Source organism: Raphanus sativus, chromosome 5 (assembly GCF_000801105.2).
Source record: "Raphanus sativus cultivar WK10039 chromosome 5, ASM80110v3, whole genome shotgun sequence".
Lineage (NCBI taxonomy): Eukaryota > Viridiplantae > Streptophyta > Magnoliopsida > Brassicales > Brassicaceae > Raphanus > Raphanus sativus.
The window spans coordinates 31,272,667-31,298,427 of record NC_079515.1 but is presented as its reverse complement, the minus strand read 5'-3'; the positions used below and the strand labels follow the sequence as shown (position 1 = coordinate 31,298,427).

The window sequence follows — 25,761 nt, the reverse complement described above, 5'->3', positions numbered from 1 at the left end:
CGAAAGGAGAGAACAATTTCCTCCACTAGGTCACCGGAGAGAGAAAAAGAGAGAGAAAAAAAGAGCGACTGATTTCTCCGGCCGACGATGGGGCTTCCACAGCCACCGTCGGCACGGCGTTTGCTTTTGTCATCCGGTGTGGTCTTTGTGCTCGATCTATGTGCATGTCTAAAAGTGGTAGTCAAAGCGTGTTTATTCTGTTCGCGGGGTTGCTGGATCTCCGGACGGTGGAGGCTCATACAGCTTCACTGTCGCCGGCTCTTGTCTCTGAGGGGTGGAGGCTCTCTAAGCTCTGCGTCGTCGGCATATGTGGCCTCTCTCTATGAGGCGTCGGGTGGTCTGTGGATCTGCGGGAGTTGGTGTTTGCGGCTCAGGTTTCTCGTGAGATGGAAGCGATGGTGTTAGGGTTCCGGTATTCTCTCTGCTTTCTCGTGTGTTTAAGGTCTTCGGATGAGGTCTCGATGTATTGATGACGCTCTCCGACGATTTGATGTTGGATCTGAGAGTGGTGGTTTCGAGGGTTGAAGGAAGAGTTTTCGATTGAAATCGAGGGATGCTTTCCTCTGCTAGAAGCGGTGGTACTGAAGTGAAGGGTGGCGCTGGTGCATGCGCGTGGTGTTGTCGGTGAGGCGCCGTCCGGTAACAGCGTAGATTCTCCCGGCGGTGATGGCGAAACGGTCTCGGACCACGTGTCGAGACGTTTTGGTTGGGGATAAGATTAGTGGTTATGGGCCTGGGCTGCTGGGGTTGTTTTTGGTTTGCCCAGTTTATTTTCGGTTGGACCTTATGGTCTTTTGTATGAATTTGGGCTTTGGCCATCTTTATATATATTTCAATTTGTGAAAAAACAAAAAAAAAAAAAGATCCGAAAGAGGTCACGGTTAAACCTTGAATTTCCGGTTTATAACGAAACCGATCGGTTTTTCCAACTGGGACAGAAACTTCTCACTTAACTTCGCCAGACACAAACACCTCGATCTCATCGAACCCCCTCTCCCCTTAACATACCCCACACTTCACACCAAAGCAAAACCTACTCTCCTCTCTTCTCTGTCTGGGCTCTCTATCAGGTACATCTCCCTCTTTCTCTTTCGTTCTCTGTTTGTTTGATGGCAAAATGCATATATGTGTTTTCTTTAATATCTCAGTCGATCCAGTTTTCTCTGACGTTAAGCTGCGAAAAAATCCACAACTTGTGCCATTTATTTATTTGTTATGTCAAATATGGAACTTGGTTTCGCGTATTATAAATCAAATCATTTGACTTTTTCAATTCTAGACATTGAGATTTCTCCAATGTCCGTGTCGATCTACATTTTTGGAATTGTTAGAAAGAAACCTCATTTGGTCTTCTTTTTACATGCTAAAGACATCTTTTTTTTTTTTAACAGAAAATATTTGAAACTATTGTGAGTGATGGCGGCAACAGCAGCTTCAAGCTTGCAAATGGCTACAACAAAAAGGCCGAGCATCTCTGCTGCCTCTACCAAAGTTGGGACCAATCCCAGGAACAACGCATCATGGGACAAAATTGCCTGCACTCCCCGTCTATCGAACCTGGGATGTTTGAGAAACAACAAGACTGCTCTTCTTCCAACTTCTAAAAAGAGTTTTTCTTTTTCAACAAAGGCCATGTCTGAAGAATCCAGCCAAAACAACAAGGCTTCTTCTGGACTTCCTATTGATTTGAGAGGTTGTTGGCTTATCTTCCTTTTGTAGTCATATATTACTAAGATTTGCTATTAGAAGACGTAATCAAAATGTGTGTTACTAACTAAATAGGGAAAAGGGCTTTCATTGCTGGTATTGCTGATGACAATGGATATGGTTGGGCCATTGCCAAATCTCTTGCTGCTGCTGGTGCTGAAATTTTGGTTGGCACTTGGGTTCCTGTAAGTTTCTTTTTTTCTTCTTCTTTTTTTTTTAACCTACTTTGTAGCTGCTTTTAGTTTCCTCCTCATGTACTGAACTTTGAGTGGTCTACTAGGCGCTAAACATTTTTGAGACGAGCTTGAGACGTGGAAAATTCGACCAGTCACGCGTGTAAGGACTTACAAAACAAAACTGATAATCAAGTCTTTTTTTTTGTTTCTTTTATTTACCACTCATCTATCTCTAAACTCAGGTTGCCAGACGGATCACTGATGGAGATTAAAAAGGTTTATCCTTTGGATGCTGTGTTTGACAATCCTGAAGATGTCCCTGAAGATGTAAGCGAAAGATTACATCTTTTCACATCATATTAAACCCTTAAATATCCAAATCACTTTCTCAATTTTGTGATAACATTTTTTTTTTTGGTCCAGGTGAAAGCGAATAAGCGATATGCTGGATCATCAAACTGGACTGTACAGGAAGCTGCAGAATGTGTGAGGAAAGATTTTGGAAGCATTGACATTCTTGTCCACTCACTTGCAAATGGACCAGAGGCAAGAACTCAAAAGTGTTTCCTATCTGAAAACTGTTTGTTTTTTACAAGAACTGTAATTCTGTTTGACTAATTGGGAGATCTCTTCTGATATTTTATAGGTTAGCAAACCTCTTCTGGAGACATCGAGGAAAGGCTATCTTGCTGCTATCTCTGCTTCTAGCTACTCCTTTGTTTCTCTCCTCAGCCATTTTCTGCCAATTATGAACCCAGGCATGTTAAACAAAACTTTGTATGCCTCTTTCTAATTATTATTTTTAAATAGTTTGTCTATGATGATTTATAGGAGGTGCTTCTATCTCTCTTACTTACATTGCCTCTGAAAGGATCATTCCCGGGTAAGGGTTTTATACTTAGCTTCACAACATGGTTTTGTTTCTGAATAGATTACAAAGCATCTCTTTTTTGTTCCTGTTGTTAGGTATGGTGGAGGTATGAGTTCTGCCAAAGCCGCATTAGAGAGTGACACACGTGTGCTTGCATTTGAAGCTGGAAGGAAACAAAACATTAGGGTCAACACTATCTCTGCAGGTGATTCATTCATCTTTCACTCTAACGAGCCTAACATCAAGATTCTTTTTATGATAAAAAGAGTACACTACTGTCTTTGGTTTTCAGGTCCTTTGGGAAGCCGAGCAGCTAAAGCAATTGGGTTCATAGACACAATGATCGAGTATTCATACAACAACGCGCCTATTCAGAAAACGCTGACCGCAGGTTTCATTTTCCTTCAATACAAAAAGCATTTCTTGTTGGCTTTCAATTTTCTTTGGAAATTTATTTATTTTTTAAATGGGGAAATGATGCAGATGAAGTTGGGAATGCGGCAGCCTTCTTGGCATCTCCATTAGCCTCTGCCATAACTGGTGCAACCATCTATGTGGACAATGGCTTGAATTCGATGGGTGTTGCTCTGGACAGCCCTGTTTTCAAAGACCTCAACAATTAAGGTCTTTAATCGACGAATAGAGCATATGTGACCCCTATCGGCTTTGTATTTTTTTTTTCCTTTAAAAGAAGATGTTATGTTTCTAGTTTGTCCACTTTAGCAATCTAATAAGTGCTGCACTATTTCTCTAATGATTGAAGTTTGCAAGTTTCTCCTTTTTAATACAACCACTTCACATGTTTTATGGTTTCGTAGACGGCTTTGTTCAATTTGTTTTTTTCTTCTTCATAGATTCATTTAAAATTTACTTGTCAATAATTTGACTAAAATTTAAACTCAAATAATATAAAATTAAGGAATCAAGAATTCACCACAAGTTCTTTAAACATGGTCAACAATATGAACTTCGAAGTTTTCTTATGTAGGCTTCTAAAATAGAAAAGGTAATAATATAATCATATATATGTGATATATGTGATTACCATTGTCATTTTACGGAGATGTTTTTTGGTTTTCTACAACATCAATAAACAACATAACATCAATGAATTGATGTAGATATATCTATGAATCTTCTCCTCGTTTCTCCAAACTCAGAGGCGAGAAACTGGAGCCAAGAAGGAATAATCTGTGTAGCCAACAACTGGATCTTGAGTGTAAAACGTCTTCCGATCATATTTATTCAACTTCGCATCAACCTTAAACCGAGAAACCAGATCCGGGTTTGCAATAAACAGCCTGCCAAAGGAAACCAAATCAGCATCCCCTTGCTGAATGGCTTGCATGCCAAGCTCCTTGTTGAAACCTCCACTAGACATAAATGTTCCATTGTAGGCCGTACGCAAGCTCTTCATTAACTTAGCTTCTTCCTCATCACTACCTTGCCTTCCAGATTCTGTTTGCCCATAGGCGTGGTACCGAGGCTGTGTTACATGAAGGTAAGCTAGCTTGGAGCCTGTATCGTTCTGTAACTTGTTGAGCAGATCAACCACGGCTAGCCCGAGGGATAGTGGGTCAGAATCAGTTGCATCGAGATGGTCTATTGCTGGAGATATCCTCACACCAACTTTACTAGCTCCTATCGCTGAAACCACACCTTTCACTACCTGCGATTAACTCAATATTGTTCATTGTCTTAGCTAATATGAACAAGTACTATATTTGAACTATTTTTGGAAAAAAAAAAATTTTAGCTCGTAAACACCTAAAAGTTAAAAAAAAATAGTGTAAAAGAATTGGTACCTGGAGTAAGAATCTGCAACGGTTTTCAATGGAGCCTCCGTATTGGTCGGTACGGTCATTGATCCCATTTTTCATAAACTGATCAATGAGGTAACCGTGCGCTCCATGGATCTCAATCCCATCAAAACCAGCTCGGATTGCGTTCAAAGCCGAGTTGCAATAATCTTCCACCACTCGAGGTATCTCCGAAGCGTGCAGAGGCCGAGGTTTAGGGTATTTCGCGTGTGATCCATCAGGCAACAGAACTCGCCATCTTTCTGAGATGGGTTTGTCAGTTGAAGATATTGGTGATCCACCGTTAGGTTGGTACACTGTTCAAATTTAACTGAAAACGTTCAAATATTTTTTCCAAGTACTTTTTCAGAAACATTTTAGTAAAGAAAAAAAGGACATACACGGATGAGAAGCTCGTCCAACGTGCCATAACTGACAGAAGATGAAACCTCCTTTGGAGTGAACTGCTTCCACAACGGGCTTCCATGCTTCTACTTGCTCCTCCGAATAGATTCCAGGTACATGTGGAAACCTGAAAATGAAAATGGAGAACACATGCTATGTGATTTGAGTGAAAATAGAGAACGAAAAATGGAGATGACGTTTTATCACTAACTAATGTATATTCTAATAGATCTTATAGTTTATTTTCTGTTGTTGAATTTTCTTCTAAAGCATTTTTTTACAAACGCATAATTCTAAATCATTTCTCTTTTTTATTGAAATTATTATTTAGGTTTTAAAATGTTCTTGTGTAAAAAAATTGTCACAAATAAAATAAAAAAGCTTAATGTAACTTTCAGTGATAATTATTGTTGAGATATTAATCTTAATTTTTTTATTGTTGAGATTTTATTATGCAAATATAAAAGTAATATACACAATTTTCTAAAGAAGGTCTATTTTAAATATCATACATGAAAAAGTCATATGACTTATATTTTAGTAGAAAAGATTAATATGATAAAAATTGGGTTATGTAGATATTCTATAACAAAAACTACTATTGGCTGAAGAAATAAAATCTGATTGCTTTTTAAATGTCAAAATAAACAACCTATCATATTTCGCACACAAAAAGAAAATCTGTCATAACATCATTACAAAACCTTATAATATATGTCCCTAATAAACAGCACAGCCATTAATATGTTTTATAACTGAGTTGGTGTTTTTTTTTTTTGTAAACTAACTGAGTTGGTGTTAGTAGTTGCAATTTTAACTAAACAGCAGTCACTTTACCCAGCGGATCCGGGAGAGATCATGGTGCCTTCGGAGATGAGAAAACCACCGGGAGTGGTGCGTTGAGCGTAATACTCCGCCAGCCCCGCGTTTGGAACGCCGTTCAACGCCCTGCAACGTGTCATCGGCGCCAGAACCACTCTGAAACACACACAAACGCGGTTATGAGATTCACTACACTATAATTAAGATCAATCGATCAATCAATCAATCAGCTAAAACTCGAATCACCTGTGAGAGAGATCGAATCTTCCCATCTTGTAAGGAGAGAAAAGTGTGTCCGTGGAGTTTCCCTGCGCCGCCATAACTCCTCCGATCGATCAAGCAACGAAAAGTCTTCAGATCTGAGAAATCAACTGTCAAAAATAGAAAAGATTGATTGGTTAGCTAAAACTTCATAATTAGAAGAACAGAACAGTGTCCACGCACACAAAGAGAGAAACGAAGTCTGTGAGAGTTTACCTTTTTAGAGTTTAGAAATTGGAAGAGTGAAAGTTGGGTGTTGTGAACTTGCGATTGGTTGGTTATACTTCTTATAGACACCAAAGGTGAGCGCAAGAGGAAAGTTCTCGGCATCTTGGACCGACCACTCTTCAGTCACAACAACAAAAAGAAGGACCGACCACTCTTTTCACGTGTTGATTTGATTTGATTTTTTTTTTGACATTACACGCTCTGATATGATTAGTTTGGTCCGCGTGAGGTGTTTTTTTCCTTTCTTTTTCATTTGACTCTTTTTTTCTGGATTGTCATTTGAGATTGTTTTAGTAGAAACTACATTGCTTAATGTTTAATGTTTGTAAAAAAATTTTTTTGAGAAATGGAATTGTTTGAAATACAAGAGCTTTGAGAAAATATTAAATTTTGAACCAAGCAAAGAGATCAACTAAGCGAGATTGAAAACAAGAATAGGACACAAATATTATTATTGACTAGTAGAAGTTTTGTCAGTTATGCTCATGCTTGGTAGATGTTTTGTGAGTTGGAATTTCCATTTAAATCAAATTCGTCTGATATGCTTTGCTTCCTCTCATTTATGAAACTGATTCTTGGCATGTGAATGTTATTTGTTCTCACACTTGCGAGTCCTAGGAAAATTGGAATAAAGACAATCAATAGAGAATCTTTATCACTAAAGTTACAAACACAGAGATCTGTTAAGTATGAAAGATCTCTACTCCTCATCGTTCAAGTTAGCATCATCTTCTTCTTCCACATTGCTCTCTTCTTGCCTTCCTGGAGAATTCTCTTTCTGGGGGCTTGAATTTGGATGACCCTCCATCAATTCACCTTCTTCATCTGATGAAGAAAGTGCCCTTCTTCGTCTCGCAACAGAAGCAGGTACCTGCACCCAAGTAAACCGACGTCAAAACACTGTCTTTGATTCTAACCGAAAAAGATAAATAGAACTGGCATTGTCATTACCTCATCATCAGCATCAGGATCTTCAAGCCCCGCAGCAGCAAGAAGATCATGAGCATCATCGTCATCCACAGGCTCCTCAGCTTCTTGATTCTCCTCTTCCCTGTTATAATTAGTGTTGGCGTCTTCGTCTTCCACTTCATCCATAGTAGCTGCTTCTTCATCATCGTCCTCGTAATGTCGAGCCCTTGAGCTTTTGTCCTTCTTTCTTCTCTTCCCACCTTTCTTTCTTTTCCGCTCACTCGGCCTACCTTCCCCATCATCATCTTCAGCTCTTTCCTTACGCTTATGAGATCCATGTGTGTTGCTCTTCCATTGTTCCTTAAGCATTCAAAATTACAGAATAAAATCAGTATACCCTAAACATCGATGTAAGCCAAGTTAAAAGTATCAAACATCATATTTTTTTCTTCTCGAGACTAGACAGCAACGTTGATAAACTTAATTTTCATATGCATTGTAATAAAAAGCAGGGGACCTCACACCTTTATGCGTTGAATTTTTTCTTCTTCTTGCTTCAGTCGTCTCAGTTCGTCTTCCTGTTTTCTTTTCTCCAACTGTCAAAGAGAGAGAACCCATCAATGCATATCGCAGACGTGAAAAAATCTTCAATATAGCTATAACATGCAAGTCTGCAGTTACCTGATATTTCCTATGTTCTTCAGCTTTACGGCGTGCTTCTTCTGCCAAGGCAGCCTGACGAGCAACTTCTAGTCTCTGCCGGTTCTGCAGCTCCTCACGCTCAGCAGCTTCACGGTGAACTTTTGCTCCTTCTAGCAGGTGTGTGCAATATTGAACATGGGTTTGTATTTTCTTACTATCAAACCCATGAACATGTAGATCTGAAGCAGCAGACAACTGAGTGAATACGCGAACAGCGTTCTCTGCTTCTGTCACTGTTGAGCGCACCTGCATAGTCAATCAAGCAGGTCAAAGTCAATTAGTCCCCATTCCATGAATTATTAGTGTAACTCATACTAGGATTTTAAATCTAAACCATTACTATACACTAGTTGTAGAAGCATATGCTAAAATCTGTTTTATCTTCCCAATTTCTACATACACAAGCTCATAATCCCCTATCTATTCCCAAACGATGCATGCTAAAATCTGTAGATCTTCTAAGCATAAGAACCACAAGGGAAAATAGTAGATGCTCAGGAAGAGATTATTTTTGGTATGACAACCTCATCAGCTGTTCTCTTTTTCTTTTGTAGTGTGGAAGATGATGATTTCTGCATTACAGCACCCAAATCAAATCTGAATGTATAATTCGAAGGAGTCAAATGAATGGCCCTTAACAGTGTCTTTTTGCACTCTTGCCAATGCTCAGCCTCGTAGTGGGTACGGGCCAAGTAAAGAAGAATTTGAGAGTCTGTGTTGTAAAAGAACTTCCGCAAGCAGTTTTGATACTGAAATCATGTTTACGGAAATGAAGACATCAGCAAAACGTTGAAATTAGACCAAAAGAAGACAATACTATGTAGAAATGACGAACCATTTTCACGGCTAAGGCGAAATTCCCTTGAGCGAAGTACACATGAGCCAGATTCACCCATACATCAGGCATCTGAAGAAACACACTTCCGCTTGCAGCTTCTTGAACCTAAAATATTGACAAAGTTCCAGTGACTTGAAGAATCTAACTAGCCTAAACATGAATGGTAAATGATCTAGCTGACCTGAGTGAAAATATCCTTGGCAATATCAAATTGTCCTTTCTCTGCTAATATAATGCCAGAACCGTTGGCAGCATACATGTTGGAACTATGTTGAGTCAGGACCTGTTAACCCCAACGACCAACAATGAGTACCAATATTATCATTGACGCCCTATGAAAATAATATTGAAATGTCCACAACCCTCCACCAGAACACAATCAGGATTTATGCCCAAATTGGTAATAACGAGAAGAACGAAAGGAACGAAATTATACTTTAGTATAAAGTTCCTTGGCCTTCTCCAGATGTGTAGCTTCTAATTTTGGATTTCTTTTCTCATTGCGCATTGCTGCAAAGTAGTTCCAGTTTCCCTACACCATCACAAGAAAATATTGTACGCACAATAAAAGGCTTGTAGACTAAGAAGCGGGAACAATTCCAAACCATCTAGCCCTACCACACAAAATGGAAATAACAATAGTATACCAGGGAAAGAATAGCGTATGAATCCTTCCCATCAGTCGCATCATTAGCAGCTCGAAGGGTTTCTTTTGCCTTAACCCAGTCATCATTTTTAAGCTCTAATTCACCAAGCAGAGACAAAGCATTTGGATTTTTATCGTCCACCTTCAGAGCTTCATTCACCTATAGGGAAAAGTAGAAACCGCGGTCAGAAATAGAAAACAAGCTAATATATGAAAAATAAATAGAATGTTGAAAATTGTAAATACCAGTTCAATAGCTAGAGGAAGATTGTTCTGAGCTCTGGCACTCGCAGCAAGCCTCAAATAAGCATCTATGTAGCCAGGATACTGCACGAAATAGGTAGTCAGAGCAAGTCTAAAGAAATCAAGAGAAGCAAAAGCATCAAGCATTCAGAAAAATTATGCGAGACATGGCAAGTATATCATCAACTATAGAAACGGATAATACCACAAGAGAGTAAGAGTTATTATACCTTGAAAAGTATCAACCGATACAGAAAAGTGGCTGTTTCAGTTTTGTGTAACTGCTCAAGTAATCTAGCCATGTTAAACAAGGTTGTGACTTTATTCCAAGGTACATCGACAGAGTGACCATTTTCAATCAGCCTATGGAAAATTCCAGTATCCTTGTACCCTTGAACAGACACCCCTGTCTCTTCTAATTTTTCTTTTTCATCAAGGAAGCTAATCCATATTCCATCTCCCAGAGCCTCCTTAAAATTGTCGAGCGCAGACTGAAACGACCAAGTGTATTGAAGTCAATTGCCAAATTTAAAAAGAAACGAGCAGTAATAAACGGATTACGAACCTCAAATTCTTCTTTCTCAAAATGTAAAGCACCAATGTCATTCAGGACTTCTATAGGCACTTCTTGTCCTCCCTTTTTCATGAGCGTCCGTGCCTGGGCATTTTTTTATGTTTTCAGACAATGCTCATGTATTGGAACAGGAGATACAATTATCAAAATCATACTTCAAATAAAACTAACCATTTTGAAGGCGTCAAGTGCAGCCCCTGTGTCAGATGATATCAGCAGCTCACCAAGGCCAACAAATGCCTACAAGATTTATGTAGCAAGTAAAGAAAGAAAATGCTTCAAAGCTTGGAAACAATTGCAATAGATAAGGATCCATAGCCCTACTGAATCTAAAGCAACACTTAAGATTTAAGAAGTTCAGAACTGTGAATAAAATAACCCAAAAGGTGTTCTCAAGATCAAGTATCAACATTTTGAAAGATCAGGCTTTCGAATTATGTAAACCAAACTGACCTGAGCATCACGTGGATCAAGTTTTGTGGCCTTCCGCATGTACTCAAGAGCCTTCTCAGTTTTTCCAAGCTGAGTGTATAAGTGTCCGAGAGCCTAAAGAAGGAAAAGAAATTTGAACAAGAAGCATTTCAAATGATAAAACAAAGGGTGAAAGATCAATTAAGAAAAAAGCATGACCTTCAGAGTCTCGCAGTTGTCAGGGTAGACTTCTAATACTTTCTCAAAGTTGGACACTGATCCTTTAAGCTCCCCCAACTTCAGTTGTACTTGACCCAAACCTGACAACGTCAGCAAAAACAAATACAAATGATACCATCATCATTGCTAACGACTCAGATGGTAAAGTCCAAAGAATGAAGGGAATTCAGTAGGACATGAGACAAGGAACTTACCAAAGTAGGGAAATACAAATTCTTGTGGCTTATTGTTAGTTTCTTTGATGGCTGCCATATAGTACATCCCAGCCTTTTCATAGTCCCCCTAGGAGAAGAACATCACCGAATATCAGAAAGGGAGATTAAACAAAGGAAACAAAAAATGATGTATTCTTCTATAACTGCCCATAGGAGAAAGAAACGCTTAAGAAAGAAAACAAATACTCAAATAAAATCTATAAGCAAGCTGGTCTCATTATCTTCCTCTCTTTCCTTAACACTGGCAAGTTCAGAGCTTTTTCACCCTAACGTATACTAGATAGACCACAAAGTTCCTGGCTAAACTTATCTTCAAGACAAGGTACGCAATATGATAAAAAAGATGTCAAACCTTGCTATGATATGACCGTGCTAAATTGTAAAAGGAATGTGACTTTGTTGGCCCATGAGTTGAGACAGCTAGCGCCGTTTCAGTCAGCTGCTCAACGAGAAAGTGCTGGCCGGTGAAAAAAAAGTGGTTGGCTAAATAATTCAGGGCTGATGCGCAATAGGGATAAATCTCAAACGCTTGCTGCATTCTCTCCATTCCTCTCCTCATTCCTAAAGCTATACACATGAAATGTCATCAGTAAAAGCCAAAAAGAAGTTTAGTCAAAATAATCTCTTCAGTAAGTACTATCAGAAGATTTGGTTCTGAGTTATACTTACAATCATTTGCTTGTAAATCCATGATCCCAAGTGCCACAAGAGCTTCAACATTATCAGGATCTAGCTGTAGATATATAATATGTTAAACAGCACTCTTTATTGAAGCTTTCAGTAGGCTCTGTCATAAGAAAGTGAGATATACATCCCAGTCATACTTGCCTGCAAAACGCGATCAAACGCTTGCCGTGCTTTATCTAGTTGTCCCAATTTATAACGACAAAGACCAATTCCCAGTCTCACAGCAGCAGGACAGCCGGGATGTACTTGCAAGACCCTCTTAAGACAGTCAATGAATAAATGAAAAGATTATTAATCTGTTCCAAATATAGACTGCACCATATCAACTATAAATTCAAAACTTGCAAACAGATATATATTAGTTGATAATAAAAAAGCATACCTTGTACAGTTGCAATGACTCAGAAAAACGTCCACGGTAAAATTCCACAGAAGCCTGTATATGTGCAGCGCAAGTTATTAATATGCGAAGTAGTAGAGAATAAGCTAATACACTGTAAGACCTAGGATGGTAAGAGTACAAGACCCGGAATTCTGATATATACCAGCTAACTCAGAATATTCATTTCCTAAAAATATATATATATATATATATATATATATATATATGTGCTTCAAGAAAAAAAAGAAGACTTTAATTTACTAAACATACATATCTGTACCCAAAATTTTAATTTAAAGCTTTCTCAAGCAACCAAAGTCATGCTCCAAGAAAAAAAAAGAAAAGTTGATGCCTTTCCTTTGACCAAAAGTGAGAAGATGATATATCTATAGAATCCAAAAACCTACAGATCATTAGCTACGTAGCAGAAAAAGAAAATCATTATTGGTTAATACCTGGCCCAGAAGAGCAGGAACGTTATCAGAATTGCCTAACCCAATCGTAAACGCCTGAAATGCATTATCTATTTCACCCTTAGCCAGTAAGAGCTGACCTGTAAACAGACATTTTACATTTCAGGATCTTGTAATTTGAAGACATTAAACATGGATAAACGGAAAACAAGAATTGGTACAGGGACTGCCTTGTAAAGAATGTGATAGTGAATTAGTGATTACCTTTCCCAACCCAAGTGGTAGGTTCATGCATATCGATCCTGGACGCTTTGTTGTAGTACTGTGTAGCCATGATAAAAAAATCTTCTTTTTCTTTGTGTTTAGTCTCGGTTTTACCAAGGTAGCTGTAATAGGCACCGAGAGCGTTCAAGATTGCTATCCTCTCGTACTTAACATCAGCATAGTACTCGTCAATATCTTATCAAGAGGAAAATGAGTATTCTCAGTTAAAAATCATTCTCTAAACAATTCTGAATGATTGCAGCTGTATGTTCGTACCAGAGCTTGACCCTTCCTCCAATATTTGACGGAACTGATCAATTTTTCCTTGCTTGAAGTACTCTCTCTTCGCCACACGAAAAGTTAAGCCAAAATCAGAAGAAATTAAAACTGAGTTAAGATAAACAATAAGTGGTACAATCAGGCTCCTAGAGGAGAAACTAGCATCAAATTTTGAAGTAATCAATCTGAACGAAGCTCGATAATCCAATTGGAGTTAAGAGAGAACAAACCGCGATGATGAGCCAGAGATCGAGAGGAGCTTGTTCGGCTTTGAGGATATCGAGGATATCGGAGGCGTCACGAGGGAGCTGATCGAGAACAACCCTCACTTCTTCTTCTGAATTCTGAACCGGTATGTACACACTCGCCATTGCACGCCGCCGAGAAGCCAACCCTAGATTTGAGTTTCTCGTTCTGAGTCAATTTTGCAGTGCCAATCTGTTGGGGGAGAACGATTAGTAGAAAATAACTACACATTTTTATATTATTATTTTTAAATTTGAATTAAATATTCGATTCATAATTTAATATTTTGAATTCTTATGGTAATTTGTCCTATTATTTAAATGGTGGGTTTTTCGTTTTTAATATTTCACATATATTATATAATATATATACATATTATTTGTGAAGTAAATTATTTTTAAAAAAATTCAAGTTAAAAGTTAAAACAATTAAATCGTTTATATTTTAGTGAATAAAAATATTAGATTTATTTTAAACTTTGAAACCTTGCAATAAAATTAAAGTCATTAAATTATTAATACTCTTAATAAATTATCAAAATTTATTTTAAATTTAATTTATCAATTAACTATATAGCTATTAAATTTGAAATAATCTATTACCACGTGAATAGGCTCCTCGTCAAAATAGTTTCCGGTTAAAGTTGTCAGAGATAATTTAGTTGAAACTAATAATTTATTATCTTTCTAAATAATATTTTGATTCTTCTAGATGATGTCATGGATCGTGGATAATTTATTTATTTTACTATTAACGAATGAAGATAATTTAATTTTTAATTTAATTTTGTATTTAATTAATTATTTAATTCAATTTTGAATCATTTTGATAAATATCTTTAGTAAAACTAAATAATAATCTGAAGCTTATAAAATTTTACTAATTTATAGAGATTGATTTACAAAAAAAAATAGATTTTAGGTTTTCATGTAAAAATAAATATATATTTGATTTTATAATATTTATTTTTGTATTGATTAATTGTTTAGATACAATTTTTATATTATTCTTATTCGATTATTTGGTTTGTATTTGGTGTATAAAAAGTAATCAATGTAAGTGTTGCTTTTTTAGACATACAGTGATAAAATTATATCAAAATATTCAAAAGTGTGTAAAAATAAAAGAAAAACTTTCATTAAAAAACAAATTATTCAATATAGCTTTTATTTATATTAAATTTTATATATAAATTATTAATTTGTGTTTACATCAGGAATGTATATTTACATAAGATGTTTTTGAAAAAAATTGTTATCTTATTATTTTATCTGATATATTTATTTTATACCGATCCTAACTGAAACTACTGGTGAAATTAATTAATTTATGATTTTTATTTATCTATGAAATTTATTTAATTTATCAAGCCTTAATTTATGAAGTTTTCACTGCACACTATACAGGGCAAAAGTAAAGTACAAAAGTAAAGAATGGACAACAATGAGATTTATAAATTCAGGGCTCAAATTATGAAATTATTACAAACCCACCCTCAAACCGTAACCATGTCTCTAGTTTGCCACATATATTCCTTTGGAGTTTGAAAGCAATAATCGGGTAACAAGTCAACAATATTATACAGAATCCGGGAAGGCCTCACATTTTTCGAAGGTTGTCCAACCTTGCCTGAAGATCACTATCTATTCCCCCACCGTCCTCAGCTCCTGCCGCCTCAGCTTGCACCACCTTGTTCTTTCCTGCTGGTGCTGCCACCGCACCAGATGGAGCATTCACCAGCTGAAACACAAGCAGACCAGTTCAATCAAGTTAAAGCATTTGCAATATAGGTTTCATTTTGGTTTTTCACAAATAGTAACTGATGTTAAGTGGAAGCAGCCAGTTTTGGTTCTTAATCGGTCTGCATTCAATTGGATATCTGAAAAGAAGAATGTGATACTACCTCTTGGTTGATATCGATACCGATCTCGTCAAGGACTTGGCTAACAAGATCTTCAGTCTCTTCCTCTTCCTCATCTCCTTCCAAGGCATCATCAATAGCATCTCCCATCACCTCAGAGGTCATCTCCATTTTCTCGTTTTGCCTCTCAAACTCTTGCATGATTTTCTGCAGAGAAGGCAGATTCATCTGCCTGTTCATTTGCCCCATTGCTTTAGTCACACCTTTCATTGCCTCTCCCATTGCTTGTGTTGATTTGAGAGTCTGAAGTAACACAAAACATTAGTCTTTTTTTTTTACCTTGTAGAAGAATAAGTATAGATGCAAGAAAGAAGCAAAGCATACCTGGATCCTGAGAGAAACACCTTGGAGCTGGGATTTAAGCTTGTAAAACTTCTCAATCTGGTGTCGTGTTCTGATAAGGTCCTTTGCCATCACTTTCACAGCTCCCTGAGTGTGTACCAAAAATCAAATACAGTAAAATTTACAGAAGATGTCAAATTGACTAACACAATATATTCAATCAAACGTATAATAAGCTCATTAAGAAAAAATAGAGCATAAGCCAAGCAAACACTTCACATAATTCTCATGTACCTGTCTATAGCATAAATTTATATACTCTATTAGTTTCTTCTAGCAAATAAATTTCTAAACAAATTCTTAAGCATAAATTTTGAATTGCAGACAAGATAGGTTAATTATAAGAGAGACAGAAACAAACCATCTGGCCCTGCTTTGCGGTCTTTTTAATCTCGGTAATAAGTTTCTTCTCTTGTGTCTGAAGACCTTGTCTCTCCCTCTCAATGTCCCTGATCGACTTATCGAGCATCCTCTTGTTTTCCCGCAGTAGTTCTGAAAACCAAAAAACCAAATTAGGAGAAGATGTCATAAAGAGTAGAGATCAAACAACTGCGATCGAAAGCTTTGATGCAATCCCTAAGTCACAAAAGTACAATTCAATTTTTTTAACTGGGATCTGAGATTTGCAAAGAACCTGCGGGAGTTTTTCGCTTTCCGAAGATGGAATTCATCATGATCGCAAGAAGATTCTCAAAACTTTGCACGGAAAAATTTAAAGCTGAATTTCCAATCAGCAGAAGAACCTTCGATTGGAGTTGAAAAAGATATCTTTTGGTCAGGAGACGCGCAAAGTGATTCTCTTTTCCTTTGTCGAAACGAACCAAGTTTTCTTAAATATCAACTATAGCTTTCAATCTTTATCATAATTAACTTCGGGTACATGTATATTTTGGAATAAGTATAACCCCCTCAAAAATATTATTTTCTATTATTTCATGATAAAATTTTAATAAAAGAACTGCCTAAAACATAGGGATGAGCATAAGCATACTTGATATTTTAGCAATATTTGATAATTGACTTGTTTTGTATATGAGTAATAAAAATTTATACATGTATTTAACTTTTTTTTTCTAATAAGAAAAATTATATTAAAAATCAAATTGGATAACTGGAATAAATGATCGGATTACAAGTTCGATTTGAACAAAAATTTCCAAAACTATAAATCATTAAGACTAGTTTCTTCCATCCATTAAATCTGGCACGTTCCGCCAATCCATTTTCTATATTCCTAAGAATCATAAATAGTTCTCAACCTTTCACGATGATCACGGAGACGTGAGATTCACCTTGTTGCTTCGAATGCCTCCGAAAATCTCTATGTCGTTTTTGAAATAGCTAACTTTCGATGATCGTCGAGCTGTGTAATCTTCACCGCCATTACACGCAAAAAAAAATATAGAAGAAGAATTTAGGAACACAAATCAGAAAACGATCTTGAACTACATGTACAAACTTTTATATGCCAGAAACCGGATCGACCAGAAGACCGGAGAAGCCCATTGACAAAGACCGGAAAACAAAAAGTCGGGCACAGGACGGAAACCAAAAGCCGCTAAACAAGTCCAACAGAACCCCAAATACCTGCAAGAAGCTATAGCGATGAAACAAGGACGAGGGAAATTCAAAAGAACTCACATTGTAGTTCAATCAGTATCCATTATTGTTGATCTTCTCAACAATCTTGAATGGACTATCTCTTGTTTCTGTGAGTGTGGAACTCCTTCGGGTTGGGAAACTTTCTTGTCTCAAGTGTAACCACACCCATTCTTCTGAATCAAACAACATCTCCTTGTGTTCTTTGTCGGTGTGTCTTACATACTGGTCAGTTCTCTTATCAAATTTATATTTGCTCAGTTCTTGTCATTGGTCGACAAAGTCATGAGATCCAAAAGGTTAAGGAGGAGGTTTTTGATCCACCCAAAAGAGAGAATATGAGAAAATAAAAATTGTGTAAATGTGATTGAAAATGGGAGAAAATTATTCTATGGTTAAGATTGAACTTCCATTAGTGACAATTTGATAATTTTGCCAGCCCTAAGTAATATAGATTAGAAATAGTTGTAACAAAAAAAAATTGTCTATGGAGTGCCATAGTAGATTTGTGTCCAAAAGAAAAAAAGGACAACAATGAGATTTTATAAATTCAGGGCTCAAATTATGAAATTATTACAAACAAACTCTCAAAACGTAACCATGTATCTAGTTTGCCACATATTCCTTTGGAGTTTAAAAGTAATAATCGGGTAACAGTCAAACAGTATTATACAGAAACCGGGAAAGCCTCACATTTTTCGAAGGTTGTCCAACCTTGCCTGAAGATCACTATCTATTCCCCCACCGTCCTCAGCTCCTGCCGCCTCAGCTTGCACCACCTTGTTCTTTGCTGCTGGTGCTGCCACCGCACCAGATGGAGCATTCACCAGCTGAAACCAGTTCAATCAAGTTAAACACAAACAGAGTAAATTCTATTGGATATCTGAAGAGAAGAATGTGATAGTACCTCTTGGTTGATATCGATACCGATCTCGTCAAGGACTTGGCTAACAAGATCTTCAGTCTCTTCCTCTTCCTCGTCTCCTTCCAAGGCATCATCAATAGCATCTCCCATCACCTCAGAGACCATCTCCATTTTCTCGTTCTGCCTCTCAAACTCCTGCATGATTTTCTGCAGAGAAGGCAGATTCATCTGCCTGTTCATTTGACCCATTGCTTTAGTCACACCTTTCATTGCCTCTCCCATTGCTTGTGTTGATTTTAAAGTCTGAAATAACACAAAATATTAGTTTTTTTTTTTGGGATTATTGGAAACGGAACTTTAGCAATAACCAACCAAAGGCAAGAAGAAGCAAAGGATACCTGGATCCTGAGAGAAACACCTTGGAGTTGGGATTTAAGCTTGTAAAACTTCTCAATCTGGTGCCGTGTTCTGATAAGGTCCTTTGCCATCACTTTCACAGCTCCCTGAGTGTACCAAAAATCAATTATAGTCAATTTGTGAACTAGCACATTCTATTCAATCAAACTTATAAAGTTCATTAAAAAATAAAGTATCAGCCACATCAAACACTGCATGATTGTCATGTACTCTATGTCTACAGCATACATATATTGATACACTCTGTTGGTTTCTTCTAGCGAATAATTTTCTAAACCTCGGGGATACAAAATAAAGACAAAACCTCAACATATCACTACAGTTGCTCAAATTTTGCAATGGAACACAATGAGTAACAACCACATGAAACCAGATCGATTAACACAGGTAAATAAGTTAATATAAGAGAGAGACAGAGAAACAAACCATTTGGCCCTGCTTTGCGGTCTTTTTAATCTCGGTAATAAGTTTTTTCTCTTGTGTTTGAAGGCCTTGTCTCTCCCTCTCAATGTCTCTGATTGACTTATCAAGCATCCTCTTGTTTTCCCGCAGTAGTTCTTAAAACCAAAAACCAAATTAGAATTAAAAAAAACCATCCCAGTGGAGGATCAAACAACTGCGATCGAACGCTTTGATGCAATCCCTTGTCGGAAAGTAAAATTCAACACACAAAAAAAAAATCCAAATTCGAAGAACCTGCAGGAGTTTTCCGCTTTCCGAAGATGGAATTCATCATGATCGAAATCTCGAAACTTTGAATAGGATTTTGACGCGAACTCGAATCAGCGAAACCTACGATCGGAGTTGGAACAAATCTCAGTTATGAAACTTTTGGTCAGGAAACGCGGAAAAGGGATTATTCTCTTTTCCTTCGTCAATACTCAATACCCCCAGTTATTTTATATATATATACTAGTGGTATTCCGGCGCTACGCGCCGGGTTCGTATGTTTTATATTCTAATGAGTTCAAATTGTTTTTTGACCCATATAACGGTTAAACATTAGTGTATTATTTCTTTTTGTAAATTTTTAGGTTAAGAAATAATAGTATAAATGGTTTTCATAGATTAGTGCAATAAAAATAGAATAAATAATTGATAGCTATATCAAAGTAAAATAAAGTTAAATTTAAAAAATAAAGTTCATGTTCGAAAAGAAAACACGTAAATGCATGTGTTTGTTGTGTGATTATCATGTTTGTATAAAAATAATAAAGCATAATTTAAGTAGACTCCGGTTAACTAAAATGTAGAATTCACTTTCCACCAAACAAATGATTTGAAATTTACTTCTTATGCCGGTGAAGTGAATTTTTGAGCATGCCTTCTGAGTCGATAATGCAAAAGCTGGGAAAAAACGAAGACGATTGTTAGTGTGAAGTTTTAAATTGCTTATAATGGCAATACTACACATGAGAAAGTTTAAAAGGTGATTTAGTGAAGGATTTCTTATATTCTACACATTCATCAATCTAATTTTGACTGTTTTTTCTTGTTGTATTATTATGTTGGAATCATAGCTGAGATGAGTGTATAAGTTTTTAGCTGATTTTGTGACAGTAAGTTTAATACGCGGCTAGCTGGTTTAAACTGTTCCTCTAAGATTATGGTCGGTCAGGAAAGCCGAATGAACATTAGTTTCTTATCTTAGAAAAAATAAGCAAAATTACACGGACATGTGACTCCACAATTTCTTTAAAAAAAAGATTGAATCATTTACTAAATCACATATAGCACAAAGAAAAATGGACTGCTGGCAAAGGAAAAAAAAAAAGACAAACGCAGTTTATCAAAAACCGCACTTGTGTCTAAACTAAGTGACAACTCTTTACTTCAAAACTCGGAAGATGTGCGTAGTCGGCGAAGTAAGTGGACGAACTCTTTATTTCCTAAATTTTTTAATTAATATTAATTAGACATATACAAAGTGTATAATTTTTTTTTGTTTAGAGGAATTACCTGCTTCTTCCTATCATCATTATGATACTTGATGTTTAATGTTGATCATCTTCTACTCCTAATAGCAGCTTTACATATGCTCTAATATAGGAAATAAATGCATTTGAAAAATTAAAAGAGTTAATTATATGTGTTGCTTTATTCCTTTCTTTTTAATTGTAGAGGGAAGAAACATACTGAGCATTTTTACAAAAAAGAAACATACCGAGCAGTGTAAAGTTCATCAGTTCAGGAAAATAATACAAAGCATTATCGTTATATAATGACATTATTCAACAACATAATACAAAATAATGAATAATCTGAAAAGGTGAAAATGACCTAAGTAGACATTTTTCCACACTGATTTCAGAGAAACACAAGGAATAAACCAAAAGTTCTTAAACTAATATGTCCAACTACGATTGATCGATGCGATAAAATATTTCTACAGTAGTTAAATTACCACATATGAGATTCCCATCTTCTTGCTCACCGGTAAAAGAAAATAATATACAATGGCTGAGCTGTCTCATAAGTCATAATTCTTTCTCTTCCTTTATATATGTATGACATTGATGCTTTTTCCTTTTTGGCTTCTCTTGTGCTAGGATGATGGAGGGAGCTAAGCGATGAAAATAGCTGCTGGAGAGGATCAGATGCAAGGATCTTCCGGAAAGGAAGAAAAGTTTTGTGTTTCTGTTCGTTTGAAACTACTTAATGTGAAAGAAGGGATAAGGAATGACCCCCCATGTAACAACTCCCATCTGAGCAACCGGTACAACCTTAGCTAGAAGGCGCTTTTTTATTTCATGGTTACAGAGCCGCTTGGCTAGTTACCATATGAGAATATGGTATTGAACTGTTGGAAGTACTCTACACTTGCAGTGGAAACAGTAATGTAATATGACAATTCATAGAATCAATAAACCATGAACCTTACCTAGACAGTATCTTACAGAGATCCTTACCCTCTAACAAACACCCAGTAGTGTGTTGCTAGCTCAACTATTTTTAGAGGGTTTCAACGTGGCCTGAGAATCCTGCCAACAAAATTATACTGCCAGGATGAGTGCATTTAAATCAAGATCAACCCACTTACAATATCATATTTACCTAAAACATCGATAACTTAAGCTTGGAAAATTTTCCAATTTTGAAATCTAAACGCAGCCAACTGAAGCAGGAGCATAAAATGAAGAAGCTTTGTTTTAGAATTTTCCTGAATAAAACTATAATTACGAAAACCACTTTTGGTTTTAGAATTCCTAGCAGCACCAACACTATTCAACATGATTCTAATATCTGATACCTTACCTGTGCTTGCATCATTGACCGTCCGTTGAAATCAAGCTTTCCACTTGTCGGCTAGCAAGCGACCTAAATCCACTACCATTCACATATCTATCAAGAGCAAAGAAACTGGAAATCCTCCTTATCTCTGCACCAATGTAAGCAAATGTTACAAAAGAAAGTGCATCACTTGAACATAAGACATCCCAAATTGATTCAGTAGTCTGAAGTAAAGCGTAATATATATACCTCTAAGAATTCCTTGAACGTGGTCGACATCGGCAATTATTCAACGGCTCCACCATAGTGGCGACTTTACCGCCGATGATCCGGTCATTCCATCAGACTGACAAAACTTTACACCAAACCTGTGAGTCTCAGGAAAGCCCAACCCGACACCACCACGTCCATCTCCAACACAGTTGTTTTCGACTATAGATTACAGCTCCGGGAAGAACTGATGGGTGATAAGTGAGTTAATTGGGCCTGACCCTGTTTAATCGACCAAAAATAACAAAACTCTTTATATTCTTTTTGTTACCTGAATTATAGCAATAGGAGGTATGCCCAGCTTCAAGCAATTGATCTAATTCTTGTGGCGGTTGTTTAATTTGATTTTTTTTTTGTTCTTCAGTATCTTCATTCTTCACATGTGAATTCACCATTTCCAGAGCTCTTTTTCTGCATAAAGAAAATCAGTGAATCAAAACCCAAGAACAATAAAACTAAAAGTTGCAAACAACCGATGAGATCTATAAATTTAGATAACACTAAAAAACTAAAAATTGCAAACAAACAATAAGAAAACTGAAGCATATATAAGGAAATCTGGGAAAGTCAAAAGTTGTTTGTGCCATTTGATTGTAGATGGAATTTATTAGAAAATGTAAAAGAGATAACAGTAGGTTTTCTATGAGAAACAGGTTGAAGATGATGCGTCATTTGATAGAGTTCCTTGCTACTATGGGCCAACAGGTGGGCTCTACCAACCAAAACAAATATCGAAAACTGCCCAGGCCAAACAAATGGCTCATTATGTTCAAACAAAACACGGCAAAAGTAAAAAGAATAGGAAGACGCGTGTCTAAAAACGCCCCATACTTACTGATGACATGGCGCAAGGAAGTGCCAGAGAAGTCTACTTTATATATAAAGATATATATATATATATGTGTGGATTTTTTATGCTAAACACCTCAAATAAGTTTGTTTTGGATGAAAAACCTCTAAACTAAATTTAAATAAATTTATTTTATTATTTGGTTAAAAAAAATTGATTTAATGGATTAAATCTTTCATTTATAGTGCCGATATAATGATATCAATAATCTATTAATATATGAGTTTTTGTGCTAATCAAACTTAATTGGAAAATTTCGGCATTATGAATCCAAAAAAAAAAGGCTAGTATTCACTTCTTTATTGCACCAATCAAAATCTTTCATAAACTAGTAGCAAAAGAAAAAAAAAAGAAAAAGCAAATCAAATACACACCAATTAGAAATTATACAAAAAAACATAAGAAAATATAAAATATTACAACACATAGTCATTGTTCCCATGGGTCAGTTTAGACAATGCTGAGGAACCATCTTGCCACGTGCAGAACCGTCAACATTCTCGCATACTGCAGTGGAAGGACCACCCTCGACTCCCTTATGCTCTAGGTTAATGTCAGTTAGCTCAACATTCTTGCACGGGAAGCTCTTGCTACATTGTAGCTTCACCGCCACTTTGTTCGTTGATGTTCCATATATGTTCTTTAACTTAAGGTCTTGGATTTGAACGTGTGACTCTCCCTGACAAAAAAAATAATGAAACACAACTTTTAGTTTTTCTTTTGTTCTAGTAAGAGGTAAAGAGGGAAAAGAATTATATAATTTTGTATCTTGCGTCGAGAGTTCACCTTCTTTTCACAGGGTGGGTGAGGACAATACTTCTGATCGATGTTGATAGGGTTTCCAACGTTAATCATCTGAATATTCTCGTACACCAAGTTAGAAACCAAGATCTTCGAAGCTGAAGATTCCCAAGTCTTGATCCGAATACCATCGCTTGTGCCGTTAAAGACTATGTCTCTTACGGTTAAGCCATTAACATCCTTCTCTTCTTTGTTCTTCCCTAAGCTTCCAACACTGATCCCATGTCCCGGACCACATTTGACATTGGAGATATCCATGTTGGTGGTTCCGGAAAGGATGGCGATACAGTCGTCTCCGGTACCAATGTGTGTCTTGGAAATGTTAATGTTGCTACAAAACCCGAACTTTAGCCCGTCGGTGTTGGGGCTATCGCCGGGAGCTGTTATAGTGACGTCAGTGATGTTGAAGTGATGGACAGAGAAAAAGTTGAAGTGTCCCATTTTGCTGTTGAGAGATGTTATCCCATCGATTCTTGAGTTGTTCACGAATGCAAATCCCATTGTCTTTGAGAATAATAAAGTTTAGCATTAGTCAAAAAAAGAAAAAAAGTTTAGCAAGACATTTGGTGACTTGAATAAAAAAGCACTCTTTGGGTATCTAAAAGTAAAATAAAACAAATAAAAATAGAAAAGTGAAACAATATATAGTTTTTTAAATAAGAACTTCTGATATATTTTAGTAGATACTCTACTGGGTTTTACATACCGAAACTCTTTAAAAGTATTGTAAGACCACTTCCAAAAGGTAGAACCCCCCTCCCCCGGGTCAGAAGTGCTCTAACATAATCAATAACTTCAAATATATTTTTAGTGAAGAAAACCCCATATCAAAATACTTTACCAATGGACATGCTCTAAAATGTAGTTATGTGCATATTACTTTCTTCAAAATGATATCCGTTTTTATAACGTTTTGTATCTAAATAATCAAATCTACAAATTCACCGTATAACAGAAAATAATTGAATTAAATAAACTTTTATAGTAAAATCATATAATAAAGCAATATGTAAAAGGATTAAGATGTGGTACCATAGCTAGCTTAGGACAATTGGGGTTTTTGTGGCAGTCATTTAGTGGCCAAGACTGTTTCCCTTGGCCGTCGAGTGTACCGGCACCGGAGATAATAAGATTGTTAATATACCTGAAGTTGATCCATGTGTCCTTCTTAATGTTCGTAGGGTTTGAAGGAGCCAATAAAGTTCCATCGATAATGAATTCAATCTGATTTGCGCATGGCCCTACAAACTCTACACCACCGAGATAAAATGTTCCTTTCGGTACGTAGATTTTACTATTACCACCTTTTCTTGTGCATGCACTTTTCCATATGTCTGTGAATGCCTAGTTTTGGACAAATGAAACCAAAAAAAAATCGATAAAATGTTTATTTTTGTGTGTTTCTATATTGTGCTATTGGCTATGTACACATACCTTGGCGTTATCAGTTTTTCCGTCAGCTTTGGCACCATAGCGTTGGACGTTAAAAACCTTTGGCCTGTTGGTAGGACGACATGCAACGGCGACGAACAAGAGAGACAAACACAAAGACTTTAAAGCAGAAGCAACGCAAGCCATCTTCTTATTATGTTACGGTATATAAAAGTAAGGATTTTGTGTTATTTATAAATGTGTTTAAGACACAATGAGAAGTGTTGGTGTACTGTATCTGCTTATATAGAGTTAGTATGTTTCCATGAACTGTTAGAATAAATATACTTTTTAAAACAAGAACTTGATTATTGTTACTAACTAGTAATCATCGGCTAAAATTGGGTTGTTTCTTTTGTATTGCCTTTGGTTGATTAGTTATTGTTATGGAAATGCACATATATGGTTATCTGATTTCTCTTTGCTCTCTCATTTAAAACAGAACTAGGATATGACCTGCGCCTTGCGCAGGATGAAAATGTTCAAAAAAAAATTAGGAAACACTTTTTATAAAAAAAAAAAATTAGGGAACATTACATATTCTATATGTGAAAATTGTCAAAATGGTATGAGTAATAATATATAGGGGTTAACATTATTAGTAAAATAATATACCTTAGACTTTAAAGTATATGTTCTGGTCTTGTACTAAAATAGTTGGTTGTCACTGCATCTCTTTGAAAAAATAATGGTACACTTATATACCGAAGCCATAC

General features: G+C 36.4%; 6 protein-coding genes and 1 long non-coding RNA gene across 10 annotated transcripts; 1 reads left to right on the top strand and 6 right to left on the bottom strand.

Annotated features, from left to right (window-relative positions):
• The first annotated feature begins 919 nt into the window (after positions 1-919).
• LOC108862429 (enoyl-[acyl-carrier-protein] reductase [NADH], chloroplastic-like) lies at positions 920-3,567 on the top strand. Its single transcript, XM_018636557.2, has 11 exons — positions 920-1,070; positions 1,392-1,693; positions 1,783-1,892; positions 1,988-2,043; positions 2,126-2,210; positions 2,307-2,429; positions 2,530-2,641; positions 2,715-2,766; positions 2,850-2,959; positions 3,047-3,145; positions 3,238-3,567. Exons 2-11 carry the CDS (start codon positions 1,417-1,419, stop codon positions 3,375-3,377), a joined length of 1,164 nt encoding a protein of 387 aa, XP_018492059.1. The 5' UTR covers positions 920-1,070; positions 1,392-1,416; the 3' UTR covers positions 3,378-3,567.
• A 185-nt stretch (positions 3,568-3,752) lies between these two features.
• LOC108862451 (12-oxophytodienoate reductase 3) lies at positions 3,753-6,409 on the bottom strand. The gene is made up of 6 exons (XM_018636590.2): positions 6,258-6,409; positions 6,027-6,151; positions 5,796-5,936; positions 4,955-5,085; positions 4,560-4,870; positions 3,753-4,423 (listed from the first exon to the last, which is right to left on the bottom strand). The coding sequence occupies exons 2-6, from the start codon at positions 6,098-6,100 to the stop codon at positions 3,911-3,913; spliced, it is 1,170 nt and encodes a 389-aa protein (XP_018492092.1). The 5' UTR covers positions 6,101-6,151; positions 6,258-6,409; the 3' UTR covers positions 3,753-3,910.
• A 380-nt stretch (positions 6,410-6,789) lies between these two features.
• Positions 6,790-13,527, bottom strand: LOC108863197 (protein CTR9 homolog). Its single transcript, XM_056986254.1, has 24 exons — positions 13,303-13,527; positions 13,070-13,136; positions 12,794-12,988; positions 12,572-12,669; positions 12,117-12,170; positions 11,872-11,992; positions 11,717-11,776; positions 11,400-11,614; positions 11,027-11,114; positions 10,812-10,912; positions 10,635-10,727; positions 10,353-10,421; positions 10,173-10,265; positions 9,838-10,098; positions 9,611-9,691; positions 9,366-9,524; positions 9,155-9,250; positions 8,900-9,001; positions 8,716-8,823; positions 8,405-8,629; positions 7,860-8,126; positions 7,703-7,774; positions 7,221-7,538; positions 6,790-7,140 (listed from the first exon to the last, which is right to left on the bottom strand). The coding sequence occupies exons 1-24, from the start codon at positions 13,441-13,443 to the stop codon at positions 6,970-6,972; spliced, it is 3,255 nt and encodes a 1,084-aa protein (XP_056842234.1). The 5' UTR covers positions 13,444-13,527; the 3' UTR covers positions 6,790-6,969.
• Positions 13,528-14,750: 1,223 nt separating this feature from the next.
• LOC108805172 (vacuolar protein sorting-associated protein 2 homolog 1) lies at positions 14,751-16,400 on the bottom strand. Its single transcript, XM_018577144.2, has 5 exons — positions 16,216-16,400; positions 15,943-16,073; positions 15,564-15,668; positions 15,222-15,482; positions 14,751-15,058 (listed from the first exon to the last, which is right to left on the bottom strand). Exons 1-5 carry the CDS (start codon positions 16,253-16,255, stop codon positions 14,918-14,920), a joined length of 678 nt encoding a protein of 225 aa, XP_018432646.1. The 5' UTR covers positions 16,256-16,400; the 3' UTR covers positions 14,751-14,917.
• A 1,305-nt stretch (positions 16,401-17,705) lies between these two features.
• Positions 17,706-19,352, bottom strand: LOC108805173 (vacuolar protein sorting-associated protein 2 homolog 1). The gene is made up of 5 exons (XM_018577145.2): positions 19,159-19,352; positions 18,889-19,019; positions 18,444-18,548; positions 18,088-18,348; positions 17,706-18,010 (listed from the first exon to the last, which is right to left on the bottom strand). The coding sequence occupies exons 1-5, from the start codon at positions 19,196-19,198 to the stop codon at positions 17,870-17,872; spliced, it is 678 nt and encodes a 225-aa protein (XP_018432647.1). The 5' UTR covers positions 19,199-19,352; the 3' UTR covers positions 17,706-17,869.
• A 1,296-nt stretch (positions 19,353-20,648) lies between these two features.
• On the bottom strand, positions 20,649-22,655 carry LOC108861922 (uncharacterized). Of its 4 annotated transcripts, none has more exons than XR_001950942.2 (5): positions 22,235-22,655; positions 21,943-22,150; positions 21,718-21,841; positions 21,517-21,622; positions 20,649-21,460 (listed from the first exon to the last, which is right to left on the bottom strand). It is a non-coding gene; the product is annotated as an uncharacterized LOC108861922 (long non-coding RNA). The 4 variants fall into 4 exon arrangements; XR_001950941.2 differs by having other exon boundaries at positions 20,649-21,443; positions 22,235-22,654; XR_008946338.1 differs by lacking the exon at positions 21,517-21,622 and having other exon boundaries at positions 20,649-21,276; positions 21,372-21,443; positions 22,235-22,648.
• A 443-nt stretch (positions 22,656-23,098) lies between these two features.
• LOC108860620 (exopolygalacturonase-like) lies at positions 23,099-25,302 on the bottom strand. Its single transcript, XM_018634485.2, has 4 exons — positions 25,049-25,302; positions 24,647-24,958; positions 23,600-24,118; positions 23,099-23,492 (listed from the first exon to the last, which is right to left on the bottom strand). Exons 1-4 carry the CDS (start codon positions 25,190-25,192, stop codon positions 23,259-23,261), a joined length of 1,209 nt encoding a protein of 402 aa, XP_018489987.1. The 5' UTR covers positions 25,193-25,302; the 3' UTR covers positions 23,099-23,258.
• Between the last annotated feature and the right edge of the window lie 459 nt (positions 25,303-25,761).